This window comes from Patiria miniata, unplaced genomic scaffold (genome assembly GCF_015706575.1).
Source record: "Patiria miniata isolate m_02_andy unplaced genomic scaffold, ASM1570657v1 HiC_scaffold_24, whole genome shotgun sequence".
Taxonomy (NCBI): domain Eukaryota; kingdom Metazoa; phylum Echinodermata; class Asteroidea; order Valvatida; family Asterinidae; genus Patiria; species Patiria miniata.
This window is the reverse complement of record NW_024037063.1, coordinates 16,353,771-16,379,555: the sequence shown is the minus strand read 5'-3', so window position 1 is coordinate 16,379,555 and position 25,785 is coordinate 16,353,771. Positions and strand designations below refer to the sequence as shown.

The 25,785-nt window shown below is 40.1% G+C and overlaps 1 protein-coding gene across 1 annotated transcript in view; it reads left to right on the top strand.

Annotated features, from left to right (window-relative positions):
• Positions 1-25,240, top strand: part of LOC119732021 (glyceraldehyde-3-phosphate dehydrogenase-like) — a 46,739-nt gene extending 21,499 nt beyond the window's left edge. The window contains exons 3-10 of the mRNA XM_038205387.1: positions 1,811-1,910; positions 9,268-9,377; positions 9,885-10,091; positions 15,183-15,321; positions 18,019-18,113; positions 19,422-19,584; positions 23,132-23,229; positions 23,564-25,240. Of these exons, the coding sequence (XP_038061315.1) occupies positions 1,811-1,910; positions 9,268-9,377; positions 9,885-10,091; positions 15,183-15,321; positions 18,019-18,113; positions 19,422-19,584; positions 23,132-23,229; positions 23,564-23,630 (979 nt within the window). The 3' untranslated portion in view covers positions 23,631-25,240. The remainder of the gene's footprint in view (positions 1-1,810; positions 1,911-9,267; positions 9,378-9,884; positions 10,092-15,182; positions 15,322-18,018; positions 18,114-19,421; positions 19,585-23,131; positions 23,230-23,563) is intronic.
• Positions 25,241-25,785: the final 545 nt, after the last annotated feature.

Here is a 25,785-nt window from a genome sequence, read left to right as displayed (position 1 = left end):
GGCACCGGCACCAAAGTCATGTTGATGCTATTTTGTTCGGATGATGCATGATTGGTGACGGTGAGTGGGGGAAGCGGCTTTCCGCATAAAAACAGATTCCGGATAAAAAGATTTTTTTAGTATTAAAGTCCAGAGAATCTTGTATTTACGAGAGTTGGCTAAATTAAGCGCACTGAAAACATTTTCGTTGGGTAGAAAAAAATCAAATTACGCTCTCAGATCAATTCTATGCACAATAACCCTGTACATGAAACACAATAATATACCTTACACAAAGCAATGTATGGGGACAGGGCAGCAGTAAGCATGCACATTGTTGGCTCCACTTTTTTCATGTCGTGTTACAATATAGGCAAATACAAGGTAGCAAAGCCCATTTTACGAACACACGTTAAACTTCATGTTTGTTTGAGTAAGTTTGGGCTAAAATTACACTAAAAAGATATGTTTCAAGGTAAAGTAAAATGTACATTGTAGACCAGTAAGAATGTGGATTCGGAACATGTTCCGGTACGATGTGGGCCAGAACATTTGCAAGGTGTGATGGGCAAATAATATAACTACCAAATTTTAATTTAAAAAAAGCAAACAAAATAAATTAAATACTTAACAAAAATTGTTTGTAACAATTCACAAAGTTGTTTATGAACATTTTGTAAATGGAGGCAAAATATGTGCAGTACTGTTATAGTCGCGGGGTATTCTCTGTAGTGGTTGGATGGTATCCAGAAGGAGGAACTGAAACTTGACCAAAAGTATGGTGTTCAATATGTGCCATCGGCGTCTCATTTCTCGCCAGAGCTTATTGTGCACTCGCACTGGTTATGTGTAAAATTTGCCTGAATTAAGTATTATTATAATAAATAACTCCCTGAACCCTAACAGGTTGGGTGGGGGGCAGAATGCGCTCCCCCTCTCAACATTTTCTGCGATACCCTTGAAAACATTTTTGTTGTGACCCGAGCTGTTCTGACTTTTTAGCCTTGAGTCTTGCGCATCTTTTGATTCCAAAAATATAAAATTTGGACCATGGGTTGCCGCGAACCCAAAAAAAATCGGGCACTACACGCCATGAAAACTGAATTTCCCCATGTACGTCGTGTACACGAAGCAGAAGTTCGTGCATATATGATTATTAATTAGCGATAATCCGAAACCCTGTGACCTGTAGTCATGAAATTTCTTGGGTATGTTCATGCTAAGTTGTTCTATGCATGTACAGAGTTTCATAAGTTTTGAACACTGGATGGCCAAGATCTACAGTAAGGAATGGAGAGTTGGGGAGACCACTCAGAGTGACATTCAAATGCATTGCAGACAAGGCATGCAAGGTCTGATGCTCACGCAAAGACTATACGTACATGTACATTGTGTACACATGCAAATACATGTAAAGGACAATACTAAAACAAAAACACATATTCCCATAGCTCCGTGCCACCTTATATTTCCAAGTTAATGTCTAAGTCTTTATGAATAAAGGGATACTGAGATTATGAAGTTTGCAGAAATAAATTTGTCATATTATGATCAATCTGACGGCGATAAAATTCCTCACCTCTGGAGGGCACTGTAACGACATCTGCAAAATTACCAACAGCAGTTACACTGAGGTCAAGACTGTTGAAAAATTCTCATCTTAACCAGAATCTCCTCCTAGCTAAGCTCATATTAATGAGTGGCGACTATATAGTGAACTGAATAATAGTGGAACCAAGTCAATAAAAACAAAGGAAATTGTAGTTTGTACTGTAAATTGGAATTTGCATTAATTTTTATTTTTGATATCCTTTTATTGTTATATTTCAAGATTTGGTCGCATTGGTCGCTTGGTGTTGCGAGCTGCCCTTCTGAAAAGTGACATTCAAGTTGTCGCAATAAATGACCCCTTCATTGATCCTGATTACATGGTAAGATAATGTTCAATTATATGTTATATGTTTTATATGACCAGGACCCTATCATCATTATTTTTCGTCTTAAGCCCTGTCCGCACTGGACTTTTTTTGGTCAAACTAACCGAGACTATGGGTACTTTTCCCATTTTAAGTCCAGTGCGAACAGCCTAGGACGTTTTCCTCTCGGTTACTATTCCTGAGTCCAGCGGTTACTTTTACTGGCCAACTGCTGCCCAGGAAAACTTCCCACGCGCCAAGGAAAACTGACCAGGTCACTTTTCCCGAGACGATAAGTCCAGTGCGGACAGTGCGAGTCGGTAAAAGCGGATCAGGAAAGCGTACATCCGGCCCGAGCGCCCTGTTATGCATACAGAGACCGCACGAACCTGCACGTGCAGTGGCCGAACATTTTGTAGAAACACGCTGTTTGCGGTGTATCATCAAGTCCGAGCGGTAAAGTCTCGTTAAAATATATATTTCAACGGACAAATACATACACAGAGAAGAGAGATCACGTTCTGAGAATTAATTTGCGGAAATTCTCTTTCTCCGCCGATGTATGTTATTTTCTACGATCAAAATTCGTCCTGATACGCTACTGTAGTCATGCATGGAACATCATGGTCCGGTACCGTACGTAGGCCGTAGTCACTGGTTCCTGGCCCACATCATAGCTTCGATTCTGTAAGCATGTGATGGGAACCAACGAATACTGATGGCACTGCTGCCGCACGGAACATCGTACAGCGGCATGGCTTCGACGACGTGCATCACAAATGCGTCAGAATTATAGGCCCTTTCGTCAAGATTTAGCGTGTCAAGATGAAATAATATCGTGTAAACGATTATGTTGTGCATGCAAATGGCGTGTGTAATATTACTGTGCGTATCGGTGGCTGAAAATGTGATCGGCAATTTGTTTTCTGTGTACGGTGAGTAATTAGGCCTACACTGTGACAGCTCGGTTACTTCTCCCACGCGGTCTGGGTAAATTTTCCCGTGTCGAAAGTCCAAGTGCGGACAGTGGTCACATTTGACCATTTCTCATTTTACCATCGTCTCGGTAAAACCTTAAAAAAAAAAAGTCCAGTGCGGACACGGCTCTTGTCGTCGAGACTCACTGTGTATTATTGTCCCTGGCAATACAGTTTGCACCACCCTTTGAAGAAAGTGGATCATTCCTTCATTCATAAAAATGCAAAATAGCCCTAGCATGCTGGGTATAAAGCCCCCAAGAAACTATTGAGGCATGTCTTTCCTCCTTGTGGTATGGCTTAGCACACACGTATTTTACACTACGTCTTCAATTCACATACTTAGTCAAATCTTAGCTACAACCAGTTTGGTTTTTCTACATTTATTGCTTTGATATGTCAACCAAGAATAATTAATAATACAGTCAAACCTGTACAGAAAGACCGCTCAAGGGAAACAATAAAAGCAGTCTTTACAGACAGGTGGTCTCTCTGTACAGGTTGGTAATATTTGCCCTCCCTTTGGCTTAATGTAACGCGGGGGTCATTACAGTCTAAACCTGCCTTATCCAACATTATGTTCTTCCTTCTTTTAGTTATTTGTTTAAAATTAAAACATACACTGTAACTCTTGCTTTAAAAAAAAAAATAAGAAAATTGAAAATCATAACTGTGAGTGATTTTAAAAAGTGTTTATTATTTTATGTTCATATTATGTGAGAATTAGGTGTGCTTGAGCAGCAAAACCTGCACAACCACAACTAAAGTAAAAGTAGGGCCGTACAACAACAGGGAAGTTTCTCTTTCCGAGATTCGTGACGATCACACGATCAACTTATGACCTCCATTTTCATTTGAAGTGAAAGCTAACTTTGATAATTCCTTCTAGGATTCGGGCTTGAAGAAGTGGAGCCATATTTTCTCTTTTGCAAAAGCGATATTGGAACAAACTCGCTTTATAAATGACAGAGCCCTGAGAAGTAATCTACGCATGCAATGTAGTGTAAACACAATGCCCAATGGCAAACTTGCTGAAAAGCTCAAAGGTTGATCAAGAGCACAACAAAACTTAAACTTTTTTCACGATTTAAAAATAAAGTTGAACAATAAACTTGACAACAAAAATACACGAGTGTGTTGTGTTTTTTTGTTCTTCAGAAAACATGTAAACAAATTTTAATTTAATTTATTTTAATGATAACAAAAGTATGTGAGTGGACGAGACTGACAGGTCACAAGTCATGCACATGCCTTGGGCATTTTGTTGAATGGAGCTAGCTAGCACTTGTGAAAGCCTTGCAATCTAAGCTGCTGCACTGACAATAGGTGCATTGTTGATGCGACCACAGACCAAGACTAAGCTTGAAAATGTCCTGGAAATCCTGCAGTTGATTTACTAATCCTCTGAAGTGGTTCATGTGGCTTTTGCTTTTTCTTTTGAGTAAGGGATCAACCATTGTACAGAAGCAAGTGGGCATTCGGTGGTCGCTTTTCATGGCTTGAGGTCATTCTGTACAGACTTAAATATTCTTAAGGAAGCAAAATGTGTGGTCACTGGTCGTAAGCAGGTGGTCGTTCTATACAGGACTTAAGTAGACTCTCATTATAAAGAGCACTTTTATAAAGAGGTTCTGCTTATAAAGAGCAAATTCTGAAGCCCCAAATCTCAGGTTCTCTTTGTGTTTCTTTGTTTCACTGTCCCTTTATAACAACATTCCTGTTATAAAGAGGTAATTTGGCTAGTCTCATCGACCTTGTTATAACGAGAGTCGACTGTTAAGGGATTTGTCAGGGGGGATTTTTAAATGGTCGTTACGGACAGGTGGTCGTTGTATACAGTGGGTCGCTAAGGCAGGTTTGACTGTAATAATAATAATAATTTGGGAGGCTAATCATCCTTACTCGCAGCTGGGATGCTGAATTGCGAAGGACACGGCTACAACGTGGTCGGGTGCTGGCACGTAAAGGCGCCTATGGCTGCCGGCCACATTGACCCATATATGACCACGGAGCACAGCCTGAGATTGAAAGTGTTTGATTTTTCCGGAGGGAGGAAAACAGGAGGGCCCGGAGAAAAACCCTCGTGGTACAGGAGAGAACCAACACACAACTCTACTCCAAAGTGATCTGTGGCCAGGCCGGGATCCGCGGCCAGGATTCAATTCGTGGTCACCTTGGTGAGAGGCGAGCGCTTTACGCAAAAGCCACCCATGCCACCGACAAGGAGGCTAAAGATGTGCCTGGTTCAGGCTTGAGATCTTCGTCTACAGCCTCGGGACCATCTGCTACCTCGTCGACCTCGCCTAGGGTTGAACAAGTGCGTAAGTCACAGGCCCCAACCTCACCTTGGGCTGGTGGTCCACGTGCAGAAGAATTGGAAAGCGGGCCGCCTTGCCCAATTTCCGCCACCGACACGAGAGTGTCTTCCTCGCAGAAAATACCTCAAGTATCCAGAGCACCACAGGCTAGACATGTGGTAGATAATGAGCCGGGACTGACCTCGCCTTGGGTCGTCCCTTGCAATCAGCCAGGGCCGTCTTTGTTTCCCGGACAACAATGGAATTTCCCACCTACGGCCAGCAATGCCTCCGCTAGCGGCCCGCTAGCAGCGGGCAGCAGTCATTCAATATGGCGGCGGCCATTGCCCCGCCATATCGGTCGTTTTTGTGGTTTAACTCTGCACAACATTGGCCACCTTATGCTACCCAACAGATGTATCATCAACATCGGGTCCCAGAGTTGTAATGACTCGAGTCAATGACTCGACTCGAGTCCGACTCGAGTCACAATTTTTGGTGACTCGACTCGACTCGAGTCCCTAAGGGTAAATGACTCGACTCGACTCGAGTCACTGCAAGCAAATGACTCGACTCGACTCGAGTCCTTCATCAAAAGACTCGACTCGACTCGAACCGAGGCTAATAAGACTCGAGTCCCAAAAATAAAAGCACAACTTTGCGAAAAGTATTTGCAATGACTTACGGTGAAAAATTTATGCTCACTTCGCTTTGCGAATTAGTCATGTATAAATTTACAACGTGTCACAGACTCCCACCTCATGGTTCTAGAACGCACAAAATACTATCCAGGAACCAGATTTTTCGCTTCATCAAATTAGGTTTGCCCTTCACCGACGTATAAACACTGTTTACTCAGTGTGTTACCTCCCCAGAGAAAGTTGAAAAAAAAAATCACTCGGGTGGGACTCGAACCCACGACCTCCTGCTTTCTAGTGCAGATGTCTTACCACTCGACCGAGCAAACGGGATCGGTTGGCTGGTTGGAATCTGATGTACATAGCAGCGGGTACCGCATAAACTATTATAAGATGGAATTTTGTGTCGGGTGATATAATTCAAATTAGTTTGCCCTTCACCGACGTATAAACGCAAGAAGGGCAAACCTAATTTGATTTATATCACCCGACGCAAAATTCCATCTTATAATAGATTTTTCGCTGTTTCATCATTGGTTTTAGGCGATTTCTTATAAAACTCTTGGATTCGAACGCTGGCTAAACTTATGGCCTCCCTTTATAAATTTTGGTATGTAGTGTTCAAATATTCGTGACTCGAATTGACTCGAGCTAAATATTTGACTCGACTCGACTCGAGCTAAATATTTGACTCGACTCGACTCGACCTTTCGACCTAATGACTCAACTCGACTCGAATCACTTCTTTAAAATGACTTGACTCGACTCGAGTCACAAAAATCAGTGACTTGTTACAACTCTGGCGAGTCTGAACATTTGGGGCAGTAATTCGGGCCCTGGTACGGGCCCGAATTGTGAGTGTCGGACCGGCACTATCAGAGATTGGTTGTGACGCCGAAGCTGGATCGGAATATCTCATTCTCAATCCGAGTGGATTTCGTAACCCTCATCGCAAGGTATTAGGTATTCCAGTGACAGATAAAGTTCTTTCCTGGTGGGAAGACCTGCATTCGAACAAATTGGGACATGAAGAGTTCAAAGAAGAGACTCTATCCAATCAAGTACCTGTCGAACAGGAACCACATTTCAAGGCTCCAGAATTACCAAGTCAGGTAAAGACATCCTTCAAGGAAGTTCGATCGTCTTTAGTTACTCAAGATGACAAGCTTAAAGACTCTCATTATCATGTGCTGAAAGCAGCTTTGCCACTGACCCATCTTTTTGATGCTTTGGTGGACCCATCCTGTCCAGAGACAGTTGACGCCAGTATGGTTAAAGATCATGTCACCTCGGCATTGATACTGCTTGGATCTGCAAGCCAAAGTCTAGCTCTTTCAAGACAACGTGCCTTTGATGAGCAGCTTGACAAAAGATTTGAAAGCCTTAAACGAAATTCACCATCGATGAGCCATCTCTTTGGTGGAAACTTAGTCAAGGACATAGAGGATGCCGAGAAGGCAAATAAACTGGCAGCCAAAGTCACCAAGACTGCAACATCCACTGCAGGGCCGTACAAGGGGAATAGGTTTTCTCCTTACGATTCTGTGGTAAACAGAAGATTTCGGGGCAACAACTCCTTTTAAGGGCAATCATCAGGCTATACTACCAAGCCAAAATATGCAGCCTATAAATCTGCATCCTCAAGCCGTGGCAAATTCAGATCAGAGCGAGGTTCGTTTGATCAGAAATCAAAAAAGTAGATACATGTTCATGTATTCCTTTCAAGACAAGTCGTCTTCAATATTTTGTTTGTAACTGGAAATCCCTAACAAGAGACAGTTGGATACTTCAGTCAGTTGTTGGTCATAAAATATAATTTTTAGAAGTTCTGTTTCAATTACAGCACAAAATACCTGTAACAGAAATGAATTCTCAATCTCAAGTAGAGATCGTTCAGAAGGAAGTTCATCTTGAGTCCTCAGCCAGGACCAGTACCTTAGATCTACAAAGAGACATGTTTCGATGGTTTTTGGGGGCTTTATACCCAGCATGCTAGGGCTTATTTGCATTTTTATGAATGAAGGAATGATCCATTTTCTTCAAAGGGTGGTACAAACCGTATTACCAGGGACAATAATACACGATGAGTCTCTCCTCCTCGGCCTCGTATAATTCCAATTATATGGCAGGTGAGAACGTTTACATAATTAGAAACATGTATTCTCCTTCTTCTTGCGTATGACCCCTGCAGCAGCCTAAAGAGACAGGTCCAAGTTGGTGAAGCATGTCATACTGGAAGCTTCCTGAGCATGCAATCATTCATGTGTGGGATGGTGTTGTTTGGGTGGCAGCAATCACATGCTGACTTGTCCTGGAACTTCCACTTGAGGAGATGATGTGCAGTCCTGGCATGCAGGATTGGAATCTTCTTTCAGATGGTCCACTGTCCCTGCTAGGTTGAAACAGTGGCTCCACGGGGGCTCCACAACAGTGGCTCCACGGGGGCTCCACAACGTCCTTGTTGGCAAAAGCCCCATTGTCCCAGAGACTGAACTGGTGTACATGTACCTGCCCTGTTGACTGATCCATGTATCAATAACTGTTGGATTTTGTTGCATTTAGCAGGATTAGGCTAAGTGCCTGCAAATCGTCACTGAATTGGGATATGGGATATACTTGTACCGGTAACTACTGTACATGTACCAAAGATCTGCCGTACGATGTCTTAAGACTACATGTATGTATCTGACATCCGGGTCTTGTAATTGAAGTACGATGTCAAAGATACAGCTTCAGAGTTAATGCCTGCAGTGTTCTTAACAGTTGATCCCACTAACAAATATAGAAAAAAAGGAAAACCAAAATACAACAATGGAAAAAACTGGTATTCCTCACTGGAAAACTGTATGTGCCACACTGGAAACTGCTGTAGTATGCACTGTAAAGCACATACACATAATCCTCCAAGTGGTCTTGGAGGATTTTGGAGGATTGAGGCTCAGTGGCAAAAAATGTTTGGTAGATTTTGGAGGAAGCATTGTGTTGTGTTCGTAGGCTGTACTCGGTATTGTTTATGTTCAGTCATGCATAATTGAGCCCCGCATTATGCTTTATGTCACCCGCACTGCTTCTGAATGTCCTCAGCACTGCCTCAACCCATTAACAGTGATTAGGATTTTGAAGGATTGAGGCAATGCAGATGAATTCCTCCTCTGAGAAATTCAAGGAATAACGCATAATTTTGGAGGATTGGGGCTGAATCCAATTTTTACATTGTGGCAATTGGAGGATTTTGCAGGATAGCGGATGGTTCCTAGCCCAAAGGTCGGTGGTTAGGGTTAATGTACTCAGTGATCACCCAGGATAGCTCTTCGACCCATAACTGTTTGCAAACCCTAAATGAAAATCATAAGAAGAGACTCTTTAATGCATGTGTTGAAAATGAAAGGTAAGACACTTGCATTTGAATGAATGCCAAACTTGTATCAAAAATGACTCTTTCCATACGTTTTCATTCCAGGTTTACATGTTCAAGTATGACTCGACCCATGGCATGTTTCCAGGGACAATCACAAGGAAAGGGGATGATATCCTTGTCGTGAACAATACGCACATCAAAGTTTTCTCCAAGTAAGATTTAATACTTTTCCCTGATCATAAAATTGGTAAATATATCTGCCTGATGTCTTTTATGTGTTAAGTGTTTAGGCTGGTGCCTCCTCATCCGTGGAGATTGTCTTAATTTTTTTATCATATTGTTTCTGATGTTTCCTTCTGTTGATGTGTGTTAACTTGTCTGTGTGCACACAATCAGATTCATTAGGATATCTCTTGAATTACTTGGCATATCAAATTCAAACTTGGTGTCTGAATTGGTCTTGGGTTCCCATAGAAGCCTTTTGGTTTTGGACCCCACATGTCAAATGCTAGGTCATAATAGTTAAAACAATAGATATTCAGCAGAATTTAAATTTTAAATTGGTACATGTATCCGTTTATATTCTTTGTCCATGTTTTTTTTACTGTATTTATTCATCTGCATTATATGTGATGCAGAAAATGAAGTTTCATATGCAGTGCTCCCCTTTGTTTGAATAATTACTAAGAATATACAATATATATCTTTGAATGTATCAGGAAAGACCCATCTGCAATTCCTTGGGGTGATAGTGAGGCAGAGTATGTTGTTGAATCCACTGGTGTGTTTACCACCATTGAGAAAGCTGGAGCACATATCAAAGCAGGTGCAAAGAAAGTCATTATATCTGCACCTTCTGCCGATGCTCCCATGTTTGTAATGGGTGTCAATCATAAAGAGTACAAGACAGACATGGACATTGTAAGGTGAGCTTCAAAAGAAATAATGAATCTGTGCTAAACTGTCATAATACTATGTCATTTTTTTATGATGAATTTTGTGTCGGGGAGAAAAGTAAATATTGGGTTTTGCATTTTACCGACGTGATTTTTATAAACACTCTATACGCTGTGTAGTCCAAGGGCTTGCAAGAAAACAATTCACACACTTACCCAGATGGGACTCCAAGCCACTAGTAAGCAGGAGGCCCTGGGTCTGAGTCCTACTCGAGTAAGCTTGTGGTTTTTTTCTTACAAACCCTTGGACAAAATAAACCAATGATGACAAAACAAATTTGTGTTGGTTTGGGAATAACTTTATTATTGGCAACTTGCGTTAAAAAAAAAGACGTGGTAAATGTACTGCTAGAAAATATTTTGCAGTACCCTTACATGTACAAGCACCTTTGGTAATGGTGTGAAGCGAGGACATTCTATTCTTCCTCTTCCCTTTTCCTTTGTTTGTACTCTAACTTTTTTGCAACAGGTCTCATTGGTTTTGTACACGTTTCTAACTGAGGAGTCCTTGATTTGGTTCCTGTCCTCAAATTCATCGATGATGTTGCACGTGTGTGTCCTCGATTTACACCATTAACAAACGCATCATTTTTTTTTTGGGGGGGTGTTTGTTTTGTGTTTTTCCCCAATTTTAAAGTATTTCGAAATGTTTGAAAATTTGTTGTGTTGGCAATGAGTGTTAACGGTAGAGTCCATCATTTGTCTGCATTATGTTTGTTTGAAGCAACCAAAGCGCTCAAAATATAAAGAAGGTGATAAACAACTAACCTGATGAAGTTTTAGCTCAGTGAATGCTGTGTATTCCAAGAAAACAATATTCTAGGATCTCAATTTCAAATCAAAAGTTGCCGAGTCATGTTTTAAATTGCGACTAAATTCAGCATCCAGGACACATTCTCATTCAGCCGATTGCAGCTACGCGAAGTCGCACACTGAACCGACAAATTGTAGCAACCGCGTGCGCGTTTGCGTCTTGTCAATGCTTGCACACATTTTGCCAAATTAAAAACAAACTACCTACGGAAATTTCCAAGAGTGTGTCTTTAGACACGTTGCTGGTAGGGCCTTCTTTCTTGGATTTCTTCAAAATGACAGCTTGCCATAAAAATATTATTTAACAGGCAGTTTAGTCCCACAATTATCTGTAAACCAAACGTATACTTTGCAACGATAATTATGTCAGTTACTATTTAGATATCTGAAAATGATGGACTGTAGTTTAAAGTGTGTAGCTCAAATATTCACTGGACAAGAAGATGAGTACCAAAATGAAAACCATGCAATTTCATTTAAAAAAAAGTGCTGACTTGTCAAGAAAATGAACAATAAAGTTTTCCATTATTGTTATGTAATGATTCCTGCAAAATGTGGTAAGGATTACAACATGAGTAATGAACATGAGTTATGAAGATGCACACTTGGTTTGACCTCATGTGTAGCATTGTGAAAATCATCAGACCAATCTAGTTCAGTCAAAATAATCAAAAGATTTGCACGTAACACTTGCAAGACCTCAGTCTAGCTTTTATTGGGTATTTTCAGCCTGTTACTGAATACACAGTAATGTCCATTGATTTGGCCACTTCACTTCCTTTTAAAATTCAGGCAAAAGCTTATCAGCATGCACCTATCGGTATTTATGGAAAACTAGGGAATAGCATCATTTGGATTCTCATAATGAATGTTATACTATTTTTTGTGAATTTTTCAACTGTCTTACATTTTTTTCAGACTTGTTCCCAGTAAAACTCAGATGTACCGGGTGTTTACTCTTTTAAATGTCAATATCTAGACTTGCCTTGCTTTTCTTATTAGAATCAGTATCACTACATCTTATAGAAAATAATAAAGCCCACTGTAACCGGGGAGAGTGGGATTTATTAGTTTTGAAATGTGGCACTCTCCTTACAACCGAGTGGTTCCACTAAAAAATGATTTGGGTAGAGCGAAGTTTTCTGTTGTCTCAATAATATCAAATGTTTTATTTACAGTACAAATATGAGACAATATATATATACAAATGATTAGGTATTTACAAAAGAATTACAGTATATATATGAACTTTGGGTATATCAAACAAAACTTTGTTGGGAATATAAAAACGACAGTCAAAAAGGGAAAATAGGCTAATGAAGTCGCTCCAAGGATGGTATCTGAATTGCATAAAAACAATAAATGACTAATGAATTATGGGAATAACTTCCAGATCCAAATACATTATTAACGATATTTAATTCAAAGAAATTTGGGAAAAACTGGTTTCCTTATTTGTAAATCAAAACACTTTTTATAAATGCATCAGTAAAGGAACAAACTGTGGCATAAAATGACTGTTGCCCAAACAGAAGAATTATTTAAATGGCAATAAACAAAGCATACAAAAGACCAGAATGTTGCATAAATGATGGCATAAAAAGATTCAGGCATAAAAAGGTTTTAGGCATAAAAAGGTTTTAGGCATAAAAAGTGAAATATCAGACAAGGGATTTACTCACCACTTGGGATGGTCTACGTTCATGCCTTCTCCGTGTCCGATGTCAAAATCGAAGATCAGCAGTGAAAATAGATGAAAATATTTTACTGCTGTAGGGAGCCTCTCTCAAAATTTGTAGATATAAGTGGAGAGTGCAAGAGCTCGCAAAATGATGGTCTGAACGCAACAAGGTGTTGGATCGAAATCAAAGTTATTTCGCAGCTAGCCTTACAAGAAAACTAACCGAAACGCCCGGAATGTCAGCTATTTCTCTTAAACAAAGCGCGGTGGAATGCAAAACTCGCCTGCTCGCTACGCCCATTGCATAGTTGAGCAAAATCCAAGGCGGCGCGCGCTGTAAAAAAGTTTAGTTGGCCGCGAGAGGGCCCTAGGCAAAAAGCATGATCGCAATAGCTGCTCGCATGTGAATCGACACAAACACGAAGTTAAGAAGTTATGAAATGAATGCTGGAGTAAGGAACCTGTCGGGTAAAAGTAAGTACTGAAACCCGACCTGGTTACACCACCATCATGACCATGTGAATTCAACATATAAATGTAGGATAAAAAAAAGTTGATGTTTCGGTAACTCTCAGTACATGGTTCTAAGGCTTGAAGTCACCCACATCATGGGAGTTGTTAGGATCCTTGCACAAAAATCTCTCTTTCAGGTCTTCCAAAAACATTCTGTACCCTTTTTTAAAGAAATCCTGAAATCCCCGAAAATTTCATTTTTTGGGATTGTTTACTGAAATCCTATTTCAAACATCGGGTTGAAAGGAAACCAACCTAATGTCTTACTGTTTCCGAGGAAAAAAAAACAAAAACCCTGGTTATTTACATCGGATACAACGACCACAAAAGGCGCACACTTTACAGATGAAATCACAACTAGCACCCAAACGGCTCGACTTTTTGGGGTCGCAAAAGTGGACCCTGAAAGTCGTTCTCGCACGCATAATACAGGAATAACATAAAAATGCCCATTAATGGGATAGTCTTGTGGATGTTTATATTCTACTTTTAAACGTTCTTACTGATTAACATCATTTCATTCAAAACACGTTTTATAGCCCAATTGGGCTGTTCCAGGACGCAGTGTCCCTTTAATGAATTACACAATTTTGTGCGTCTGTTCTTTTTGTTCAGCAGGAAAGAAACAGTTGTCCTATTTTAATAGAATTTCCTATTTTTTTCTCCTTTCATTTCCTAGTATTTCCTCCATTTACAGCATTTTGTTCTGAAGGTCAAATACCATGCCTGTTCATTAAATTTTCAGTCAATCAAAACAATTTTAGGATAGTTATTTTTTCCTTATTTCATGCTACTGTATGTGTAGCATGTAACTGCTTTAAAGCTACAATCCATCATTTGCAGCTATCCAAAAAGTAACTGACGTAATTATTGTTGAAAAACATACTTGGTTGAATGATAGTATGGGGACTAAACTCCCTGTGAAATTATTCTTTCTGGCAAGCTGTCATTTTGAAGAAATCAATGAAAGAAGGCATTTCCAACGGTGCGTTGTCTTAAAACGCACCGTTGGAAATTTCCGTTAATAGTTTGGTTTTTTTATTCGGCGAAGCGCACGCAAGCGTTGACACGACGCACACGCACGCGCGGTTGCTATAATTTGTCGGATCAGTGCGCAACATTGCATAGCTGCAATCGGCTCAGCGAGAACGTGTCTCGGACGCTGAATTCAAGCCCAATTCAAAACATGATTCAGCAACTTTTGATTTGAAATCGAGATCCTAGAATGCTGTTTTTCTCTGGATAAACAGCTGAAGCTGAGCTGAAATTCATCAGGTTAGTTGTTCATCACCCTTCTTTAGATTTTGAGCAAGTTTGTTGCAAATTACAACTGAGGGACTATACCTTTAACCCTAACTCCCTAGCATAATAGGAACCGTACCCATTCAGGCAAATTCCAACACCCACATGGGAAATCGTGCACACACACTGTTGGACTTAGTTTCTGGAGGCATGCCAAACCCAATGTAAAAGACCATCAGTTTACTAAAGGGGTACTAAACCTATCTCAACAGATTTCAACAAAACCTGCTGTTGGGCTTTGATGGCAGTAGCGTATCCAGCTTTGGATGTGGGGGGGGGGGAGAGGGGGGGGGGGGCAACCGCACATTCGCGCCGAAATGTAGACATGTTTTTTTTCTCCGGACACTTGGCCTCCGTAAAGTAAAATAAAAAGGGAGGGGGGGGGGGCCCTGGTACCCATCTTTCAAATGGGGCGCTCTTCAAAACTTACCATTATTATGCATACTGCAAATTATATACCCATTTTCACGGTGCATTGTAATGGTTTTTAAGCGGGTTTTCTTTTTGGGATTAATGTAAGAACTTTCTTGCCATTTATTTAAATTAAAAAAAATGGGACAAAATCTGCTGGGGGGGGGGAAGAGAGTGCCCCCTCTGGCCCCCCCCCCCCACCCCTCTGGATACGCCAGTGTTTGATGGGTTGAGTTAGGTTAGGGTTATTAAATAGTACTGTGGTAATACATGTACAGTGTATGTTGGGTTTCAAAGAGTTCACAAAGGAATGCGTGTAATTTTTGTTATCACCATCACAGTAATGCTTCCTGTACAACCAATTGTTTGGCACCCTTGGCCAAGGTGATTGATGACGCATTTGGGATAACCGAGGGACTGATGACAACGGTGCATGCTTATACTGCTACTCAAAAGACTGTGGATGGACCGAGTGCAAAGGTAAGTTAAAGATGTATTCCCTGTGCTCTACAAAAACATGGATTTTTTTCCTAATGAATTTTCAATTTGTCCATTTTGTTTTAACAAAAAAAATAGACTGATTTTGGGCACCTGCAACCTTCTGAAACGGGGCTTTCATATTGTGTACAAATGAGCCACCCTGTGAGAGCTGAATTATTGTCTGGCAGCCAATAATTCGAAATTTGTGAAGAAACAATTCAAAATTTAAATGTTTTTTGATCGATGTCTCATTCAAAGTGAATAACTTCTATATTGCTAGGAAAATAGAAATTGAAAACATAAATGTATTTTTCGAGGTGAAACTTAAAAAAAAACCACAGAGAATGCATTGTTCATATCAGTTTCTGTAAAGCAGTGAGTCAATAGAAACCATTTTTGTGGTGGAACCAGGTCTGTACACACGCCATATGCATTCTCAAAGACGAGGTGCATGTGCATTTTGTTAACCCTATTTGTCGAAGGATTCCAAAATGCATGCATACTGTTGTTGTTGTTGTCGATCACATCATAACTGACGCTTTGTGTTCGCACGATGGAATGCCAATGTGATCTATTTTGGGCTATGAGCCTTATTCACGAGTTGGCCATTCTGTCGAGTTCCCTGAATGTTTTTCATTAATTGTTGTAAATGGGATGGCGCCAGACTATTTATGCAGGCATAATGCAGCCTTAGTTCACTGTCATTTTTTTAAAATCTGGCTTTAAACATTAGGGAATGTTTAATTACAAATTTGAAATTATTCATTGAAGCAGACTTGAATTAATTAGAAACTAACTTGGTTTCATTTCTCTTCGCAAGTTCCAAAAATTAAGATTTAACCACACTTTCAATTCAATATGACCGACTCATGAATAAGGCCCATGCTGCTTGCTTTGTTGAGTGACATGCCGGTTAGAGTCTTCACCTGATCCGACCAACTAAGCCTGGGTCGTCCTGGCTTTCGACTTCCCTCAACTCTTCCCTGCAATATCATTTTTCCAGGTTGTTGCCCTTTTTCCTTGTTATATGCCCAAAGTACTGTAACAAACGAGCATCTGTACTGTTATTAACCTGTGTTGTATCCCGACTTCAGTAATCACACTCTCATTTGTCCTTCTCATGGTCCACGGAATTCTTAACATTCTGTACCAACACCATAGCTCAAAAGCATTGATTTGTTTCCTGTCCGCCTTGCTCATTGTCCAAGTTTCACAAGCATAGGTTGCAATGGGGAATACAAGTGACTGAACTTGTTGAATTTTGGTTTCAGTCCAGATTTTTTTTGAGTTGTCATTGATGATCTTGCAATTGCCAGTCATCTCTTGATTTTATCACTACAGCCATCCTTGACTGTAAGGATAATAATAATAATAAGCAGCACTTGTATAGCGCGCAGTATCTGACAAAATGCCATTCAAAGGCGCTGGTCTTTACAAGGGAAAGTCAGTCCAGGAGTCAAAATGCCCGGTTGAAGAGATGAGTCTTGAGCTGTCGTTTGAAGGATGATGGATTATGCTGTGTTCTGAGGTCAAGCGGTAGTGAATTCCATAGACGAGGTGCAATATGAGAGAAGGCTCTGTCTCCGTAGCTGGCAAGGCGGGATATGGGTACATGGAGTGTGAGAGCCGAGGACCGCAGACCAGGCCTCACATTGCGAAGGTGTATCAGGTTCTGGATGTAGATTGGAGCCAGTTGATGAAGTGCCTTAAAAGTGAGAAAGATGATCTTGAACTGAATTCTGAACTGAACGGGCAGCCAGTGAAGTTGAGGAAGTATTGGTGTGATGTGGTGGTATTTCTTGGTTCCAGTTATCAGGCAAGCAAGATAATTGAAGTTTGATACCCCTTCCACCTCTTGTCCATTGATGAAAATATCTGTCATTGTTTCATCTGCCCCCTCTATTACCATCAGTTTTGTCTTCCCGATGTTAATCTGGAGACCCATCAGTTCACCTTGATGCACCATTTTGTCTAGCAGGGTTTGCATGTCTATTATGTGTCATACACACACTTTTTAAGATGGCGCCCTAAAGATTGCCATACAAAGTTTTCATCATGTTCGTGGTATTAACAAAAAATTTTTTCGAAGTTTATGTGACATCATCATGACTTCCAAGGCAACAAAAACGGGACAATTTTACATAGAAAAGGAATTGAAAGGAGTTTGAGTTTTTGCAATGTCCAGAAAAGATAAAACAGCACTTTTTGCAAGGTCGGCCTACATGTATATCAGCGGGATATTTCTATTGGGATATCAGCCGCGCTGGCCAAAGAGAACGCTTTTCATTGAGAGAATTGCAGGTGCGTACAATTTTTTCAAAGCGTATCAGCCCGATATCCTATTGTATGCCTGGCTAGAACATCGCAAATAATGAAGATGAATGCGGTGACTTGTCAACACGGTAAATTCAATCATCCGTGCGCTTTAATTTTGCCCTTTCATTGCAAGCATTAGCATTCCTAGCGCTATCAACAAATACTTGCCGAACTCTTACGAACCGACATTTGGGTTCGTTTCGGTTCGGGTTCAGTTCGGAAGGCCAAGTTCGGCTATTTTTAGTTACGTATGTACATGAATGTACATGTACACATTTGAAGACTCAGCTTTAATAGGTTCCTGTATAGTCTTAAAAACAATTTTGCTTTAGTTACAAATGTTCCTTGTAACTCGTCATGTTGTTTGCTATATACTGACAGAAATGGCGTGATGGTCGTGGTGCTCACCAAAACATCATCCCAGCATCCACCGGTGCAGCCAAGGCTGTTGGCAAAGTTATTCCCAAGCTTCAGGGGTAAGTCAATTGTCACTAAGATGTCTCAAATTTGTTTTTTAACCCTAACCGAACTCAATCCATCAAAGTCCAACAGCAGGTGTTGTTGAAATCTGTTGGGATAGGTACATGTACAGTACCCCTGAAGTGATGGTCTTTTACATTGGGTTTGGCATACTTCAGAAACTTAAGTCCAAAAGTGTGTGTGTGTATGATTTCCCATGTGGGTGTTGGAATTTGCCTGGATGGGTACGGTTCCTTGTAAATTATGCTGGGGTTAATACACAAGCATTAAGTACCCTCCCGCCCCAGGGTGGTTTTTTTTTTAAGATGAAAGTCAAAAATAGCACGGGGAACGCAACTTTAAACATACGCCAGCCTAAATTGGGCGCCGATCTGGATTTGCATGCACCTGCACTTGTTCCTGTGAGATGTGCCATGGGGGACAGTGAAGAACTATTTCTGCTATGACCGCCATTGTTGTTTGCATCGTTCTTCGTTGTTCTGCTGCTTTTTACCCCTCAGCCGAGATGCTCGAGGGGTATTGTCATCGCCTACAGCGTCCGTCCGTCCGTCCGTCCGTCCGGGCAGCTTAGTTTCCGGATGATAACTTCAGTTAGAAATGTTGTTTGGGATTGTAACTTCGGTAGGGTTGCCGTTAGGAAAAGGCAAGTTGGGATTGATTTTTAGGTCCAAAGGTCAAGGTCACCGTGGTGAGTTAAAGGTAAATGGTTTCCGGATGATAACTTGAGTTAGAAATGAGATTTTTGTGTCTTACTTTGGTAGGGGGTTGCCCTTGAGAGTAGGCAAGTTGGGATTGGTTTTGGGGTCAAAAGGTCCAAGGTCATGGTCACCGTGGTGAGTTAAAGGTTAATGGTTTCCGGATGATAACTTGAGTTAGAAATGAGATTTTGGTCTCTTACTTTGGTAGGGGGTTGCCCTTGGGAGTAGGCAAGTTGGGATTGGTTTTGGGGTCAAAGGTCAAAGGTCACCATGTTGAGTTAAAGGTTAATGGTTTCTCCTGATGATAACTTGACTCTGTTTCAACAGCAACGCTGTTATTTTTTATTGATTTATTTTTCCTTTTTCCTTTTTATTTTTTTCGTTTTCGGGGGGAGGGGGGGGGAGAGGAAGGCAAGTGCCCCCCTTGCCCCCCCCCTCGCGACGCCCATGGTTAGGGTTAACATGTTAATGTTGGTTAACGTAGCATTTCATTTACCTCTTAGAAAAGCAAATCTAGCTGTTATTTACAGTTGTACATGTAAAAATGAGCTAAAACTGTTTTTCCGGATTTTCAAAGTTCATGTTCATTTTTTTGTTGTTTAAAAGAAAACTTACAGGAATGGCTTTCCGTGTTCCGGTGCCGGATGTTTCTGTTGTTGATCTGACTGTTCGTCTGAACAAGCCAGCATCCTATGATGACATAAAAGGAGCCATCAAAGCAGCTGCAGAAGGTCCACTCAAAGACATTCTGGGATATACAGAAGAACAGGTACAGTATATGTATTAATTAAGCACCTTCAATATCAGAATTGTTTAATAATCGATATATTGGAAATCCAGTTTCGAGAATAATCAATATACATTATCCCATGTAAAAGTTAAAAATCATAAAGATGACACTTAGATAAAAAAAATACAATAAATCAAAAGTATATAATAAATCAATATTTAGTCCCAATTTTCCATGGCTTTCTCTAGAGCATATTGCAAAAACTTTTTAAAACAAATCTCAGCACTGAGAGTTTGTCCAGAATGGGCGGTTTCTTTTGAGGTTTTACATGAGGGGAGACCGTGAATTCCAGTGAACGCAGAGCACAAAGCATCGCCACTTGGCAGTACGCATGGTCTTTATTTTGAGGCACAAGCACAAGTTGCCGTCAAGTTAAAATCTCCGACCAGCAGTACATGACTAAACTTAGAGCTCTTCAAACGTTCCAATTGCTGTATCAGCTTTCCGTCATTGTCTTCACTACTACTTGGGCTTCGATAACACAAATAAATCAACAAGAAGTTCTTACTTGTGATCTACTTTTATTACGCACCAAACCAATGTCTCAAAATCGCTGGTTCCTACCACATGCCAACAGAATCAATGTATCATGTAGGACCGGAACCAGTGACTATGGCCTACATGTACCATGCACTACTACATAGAGTAACAGGATGAATTTGGATCGTAGAAAATACCAAACACTCGGTGGAGAAAGAGAATTTCTGCACATTAATTCCCAGAACGTGATCTCTCTTTTCTGTGTATGTATTTTCCATTAAAATATATTTATAACAAGATTTTCCCGCTTGGACTTGATACACCACATGTCACAGCGTGTTTCTACAAAAGTTTTGGTCACACTGAGCACTTGCACTCGGGCTGGATGCACGCTTTCCTGAGCCGCTTTTACCGACTCCACTATCCCCACTGGACTCATCGTCTCGGGAAACGTGTGACCTGCTCAGTTTTCATGGGCAGCAGTTGGCCAGTAGATGTAGACTCAGGAAAAGTAACTGAGAGGAAAACGTCCCAGGCTGTCTGCACTGGACTTAAAATGAGAAAAGTACCCATCGTCTCGGTAAGCTTTACCAAAGTAAGTCCAGTACGGACAGGGCTAAATACAGGATCTCCACATCTCCATAAGTTTTGATACATATGTACATGTATATGACACTATCATCAGCAAAGAACCTCATTGTTGACACAACGCCTTCGCTGATGTCACTGATATACAGAAGGAACAGAGCTGGACCAAGCACTGAGCCATGGCGGACTCCAGATATGATATCAGCAGATACTGACAAGGTTCCAATGACTGCAATTTGCTTGATCCTACCACTCAAGAAGCCTTTGATCCACACCCGGGTTTTGCCTCTGATGCCGTTGTATTCCAGCTTATGCAACAAATTGCGATGAGCTACTTTGTCAAAAGCCTTGCTGAAGTCAAGAAACAAGACGTCTGTCTGGTGCTTATTGTTGTCTGAGGCCCAGTCATCTACGGCTTCAATGAGTTGAGTTTCACATGACAATTTCTCACGGAAACCGTGTTGGTTGTCGATGATGATGTTTTGGGCAGTAATATACTTTGCCATGTGACTCAGGACTAGGTGCTCCATGATTTTACAGAATAAACAGGTCAAGGAGACAGGACGGTAATTTGCTGGTTCACTCTTGTTATCCTTCTTATAGATACATGTACATGTACCTACAACACAAGCCTTGCGCCAGTCAGATGGTAGCTCACCGGTAGAGTAAGACTGCTTGAAGATGTGGGTTATTGTGGGTGCTATTTCATCAGCATCGTCACCATCTTTCGGCCACTTGCCTTGTTTCTATGCTTCTTCTCAAGCTTTTGGCATGAAGGAGAACTTTGTTTTAACACTGTTTACTGTGACCTTAAAAGTCTTGGTTTATCATCTATTTTCTTACCAAGTCTTACTGGTTTCAAGTAATGTTATTGATATCAGCATTTGTGCCAAGATTGTCGCTGTTGAGCACTAAATGATATATTTGAATAAAACGAAGGGAACAAATTATCATTTTCAAAATCTCCTCAGAGTCGCCAGAAAAACCTCTGGTCTGATGACGTCTTCATTTGGAAATTTTGCAAATTAATTTGATACAATCCAAAGTATATTTGTGGACCATTTCAAAGCAAATTTTGGAATAATCGTCTTGGAATTCTAAAAGTCCACTATCTGAAACTTGACAATCGAGGGTTCCCTTTCAATTGACAACGTCATCATGACTTGTATTGTTTTTGGCATCCCTTACAAAACATTTGCCTCGTTGCTATTATTGTAGCAAAATGCTTCTGTTTTCAAGTTACATGTACAGTCAAGGGACTTCACGTACACACCAAACATGTTCATCAAGGCATGGTCTATCAGAACATAAGGTGTGGTTGTTAACGTAACAATTGTTGACCGCTGTGATGTGGGATATGACGTTATTAACACACCCTCAACAATGAAGTTGGTTCATAAGTTATAATTGAAACATCACCTTTTGAATTCAAATCATTTGTAATTTGATACCGGACGTCCCACTTGTATGCACATCTCTGCATCAGGGTTGAACTTTATACCAAGTTTCAAGTTCATAAGTTGTTCTGTTTAAAAGATAAATTGTGGAGGACTATTTTCCAGAAATAAAACGCCCCAAAACAAGAACAAGGAAAACAAGAACAAGGAAAGAAGACAAAACCAAAGGGTGATGAGGGTTGAGTCAATAAATCAAATAAAAAGTATAGAATGAAATGTGTATCTAGTCAAGGCAATATCATCTGTGTAAACCTGTGCATTGGATGGCTTCAAGCTATTTGGATTAAAGATTCTATATTTTGTGTAGAAAGTTCACACACACAGGTCTTTATCAGTCAGAGATGAAACATTTCAGATTTTAATCTGAAATCAGATTTTAAAAAACTTTTCCAGTGGGATTCCAGATTTTTTTAACGATCCCACAAAAATGACTATTTATAAATTGTCCACAAAACATTTTTTTGTTATTATAATTTCAAACTAGAGGTTGTAGGAACATCCACACGGATGGCCCACCATTGATTACCGCAAACTTTGCCAAACACACCAACTCAATTTCAGATTTGTTTTGCCAAGGCCAGTTTCATCTCTGATCAGTGTAGCATTCCCTTTGGAGGTAGATGGATAATTGGAGTTAACAGTTTAAAGTCTGAAATTCCATGAGTAATTTCCTTGTTTTGTTTTTCTTGTGACTAAAAAGTCTTCGCAGATTAACTGTCATCAAACCTGAATACATGTACTTAGGTTTGTTTGTACACCGTACCTTATTTCAATGGGAGACTTTTGAGATGTTGGTGGCAGCAAACACACCGGTCCTTTTCAATTGTTTACGTCATGTTTAAGCTGAAGCGCGCATGCTCAATATGACATAAACAATGGAAAAAGGACCGGCATGTTTACTGCCACCAACGTCTCCAAGGTCTCCCATTATTATTGTCTCATTACAAAATATGTCAGTGTTGTATTTAGCTTGGATCTCAATCACCTTTGTTATCTATCAGGTTGTGTCTATGGATTTTCGTGGAGATACCCGCTCCAGTATATTTGATGCTGCTGCAGGAATTGCTCTCAATGACAACTTTGTTAAGTTAGTTTCATGGTAAGTTAAATTGTTTATCAGTTTCTAGAGATAGGTCACTGACATGCATCAAAGGGCAAAGTGAGCCATTGGAAGTAAAAGTCCAAAGTGTTCTGCACTCCTTCGCCATAAGCACAAGCTGGCTGGGGCATCTGCTACAGCCCAGTTTTGATGATGTCAGTGTATGGCTGTACAATAAGACAACACAATTAATGGTGGCTAATAGTGGTACCCCATAACTACCAATATGTCAAGGTGTGAAGCAGAATGCACCATAAAATAGAGTATTGTCTTTAATCAAAATAAATGTCAACTTTTGTTCAGTATTTGCTTTGATTTGTATTTCTGTCTGTAGGTATGACAATGAATATGCGTACAGCTTCCGTGTGGTGGATCTGATTGCGTACATGGCTTCTGTGTAACAACCCAACGGTTATTTTCGTGGCAGATTTATGTTTTTGTAGTTTTTTGGTTTTTGTTAGGGATTGATGAGAGTACTAGAAATGCAGTTAATAATCTAAATTGAAAGGCTTATGTTTGGACTAGCTCACCTCAAACACATTAGATTGAACTACCTTTTCTCCAATTGGGTGTCGTTCAAAGAAAACAAGTTTAAAAAGAACTTGTCTCATTCATAATTGAATGTTAATGTATCAATTTATTTCCTGGTACGTAAACTCATCCTTTACAAATATTCTAATAATATTAAACTAATCAATGTTTGAACATTTTAAAGAAATAATACATGTAAGATTAATATTGTAAAAATCTTACCTTCTTTGATGTGTTACACTGGTAAACATAATTCTGTCCCTACCCAATTTTGGGTGATGTTACATTTACTGGTTGAATTTCAGACAAATTTGTAAGAAAATCTCACTGCTTTATAGAGGAGGTATTTAGGATGCTCTTTGCAGATACAACACAGATGAATCTGCTGCATTTCTGGTCCATCACAAAAATAGAATTGGTGGAGTGCCAGAAAAGTATGAAATGTCGCTATAAATATTATGCATTGGGCAAATGACAAATAAGATCCTCATTACTCTGGCACACAATAGAAAATTTCAAGAGGATTTATTAAACAAATAATTCAATCATTCTTAAAAACAAAAGGAAAAAACAGGATTGCATTTAAAGGGACGTTACGGCCTGGAATGCGCCCAATCTGGGCTACAAAACTCATTTTAAACGAAACGATATTAAATAGAGCATTTAAGGAAAATGTAAACATCCATACAACCATCCTTTAAAAACTGGGCATTTTTTTGTTATTCTTGTGAGAACCATGCAAGAACAAATTGGGGGGGGGGGGGTTTAACATTTTGTCTCGGAAACATCGAGCTGTTCAGTGCTAGAAGTGATCAAGCTGCACAGTGGTTTGCATTCTGTGGACGTGTAAAATACATTTGTGTATTGGGCTGCGTATATAATGTACCACACACACAACGTGTCGTGTACATTGAATAGTACCACTCGGGAACTGTAAGACATTAGGTTGGTTTCCTTTCAACCAGACATTTGAAATAGTACAAGTAAACAATCCAAAACATGACATTTTGGGGATTTCAGGTCGTAATGCCCCTTTAAGACTTAATCGAAACATCTGAATCATATGGTCCTGATAGAAATGATTCTATCGATCACTTGATAGAATCCCAATCAAATTTTTAGCATTTTGAAAAGAGGGCTTTGACAGAAATTTGTGCATGCAGGGCTTTGATAGTTATATTAATATGAAAACACATTAGTGAGAAGTATAAATTAAAAACAATAATAAATCATGTTAGGTTAACAGTTGGAATGTTACCTTAACCTTGCAAAAATGTTTCATTGTCTTTGAAACTCTTTAGACCGTGTTGTCCATAAATGCATATACCGCTACCACTATCCACCTGGTGAACAATTGTACACCAAATGATATAAGTGTAACTAAGGGAGGATGGAGAGTTATGAAATGACAATAATTCAAAGATGTAAGTGCACATTCAAACTCGGTACTCATATTGTAAGGGTCATTTCTTCATGTTGGGCCTACAACACAGACTCATCTGGTGAATGCACTTTAGAAGAGCTACATTGTATCAGAGGATGGTAACAAGCTGACATTGGAGAGGTAGGGGTGTGACACTTCCATTAGTTGTTGGCAAAATGGTCTCCTTGTCAGCAACTATCTACAAATATGCCACCTTCGCTCATACGCACTGCTCATTCATTCCACTGATACCGGTATCTATTTACTGGCTGTATAGTGCTTTGATTCTATTCTTAACAGAACACATAATAAGTTTAGTCTGGTTCCCTGACCTGATGATTTCTCGCATCTATTCAAAGATGGTGAGTCAGGTTTTATTTATTACATTTCTTTACCCAGGGTATGCCCAAACAGTTTAAACTGGTTTCCATTGGGGCCTGCATACATGAGGGCGCCTGGAAGGTCATGAGGGCCGAAAATGGGTCAAAAGGTCAAATTGTGATTTTGACGGTAATTGATAGAGCTCGGAAATATCTTTCATTTAATACACATATTGTCTAAAGGGGCTACATCATTCTGACGTAATTAACAGTTAACAACAG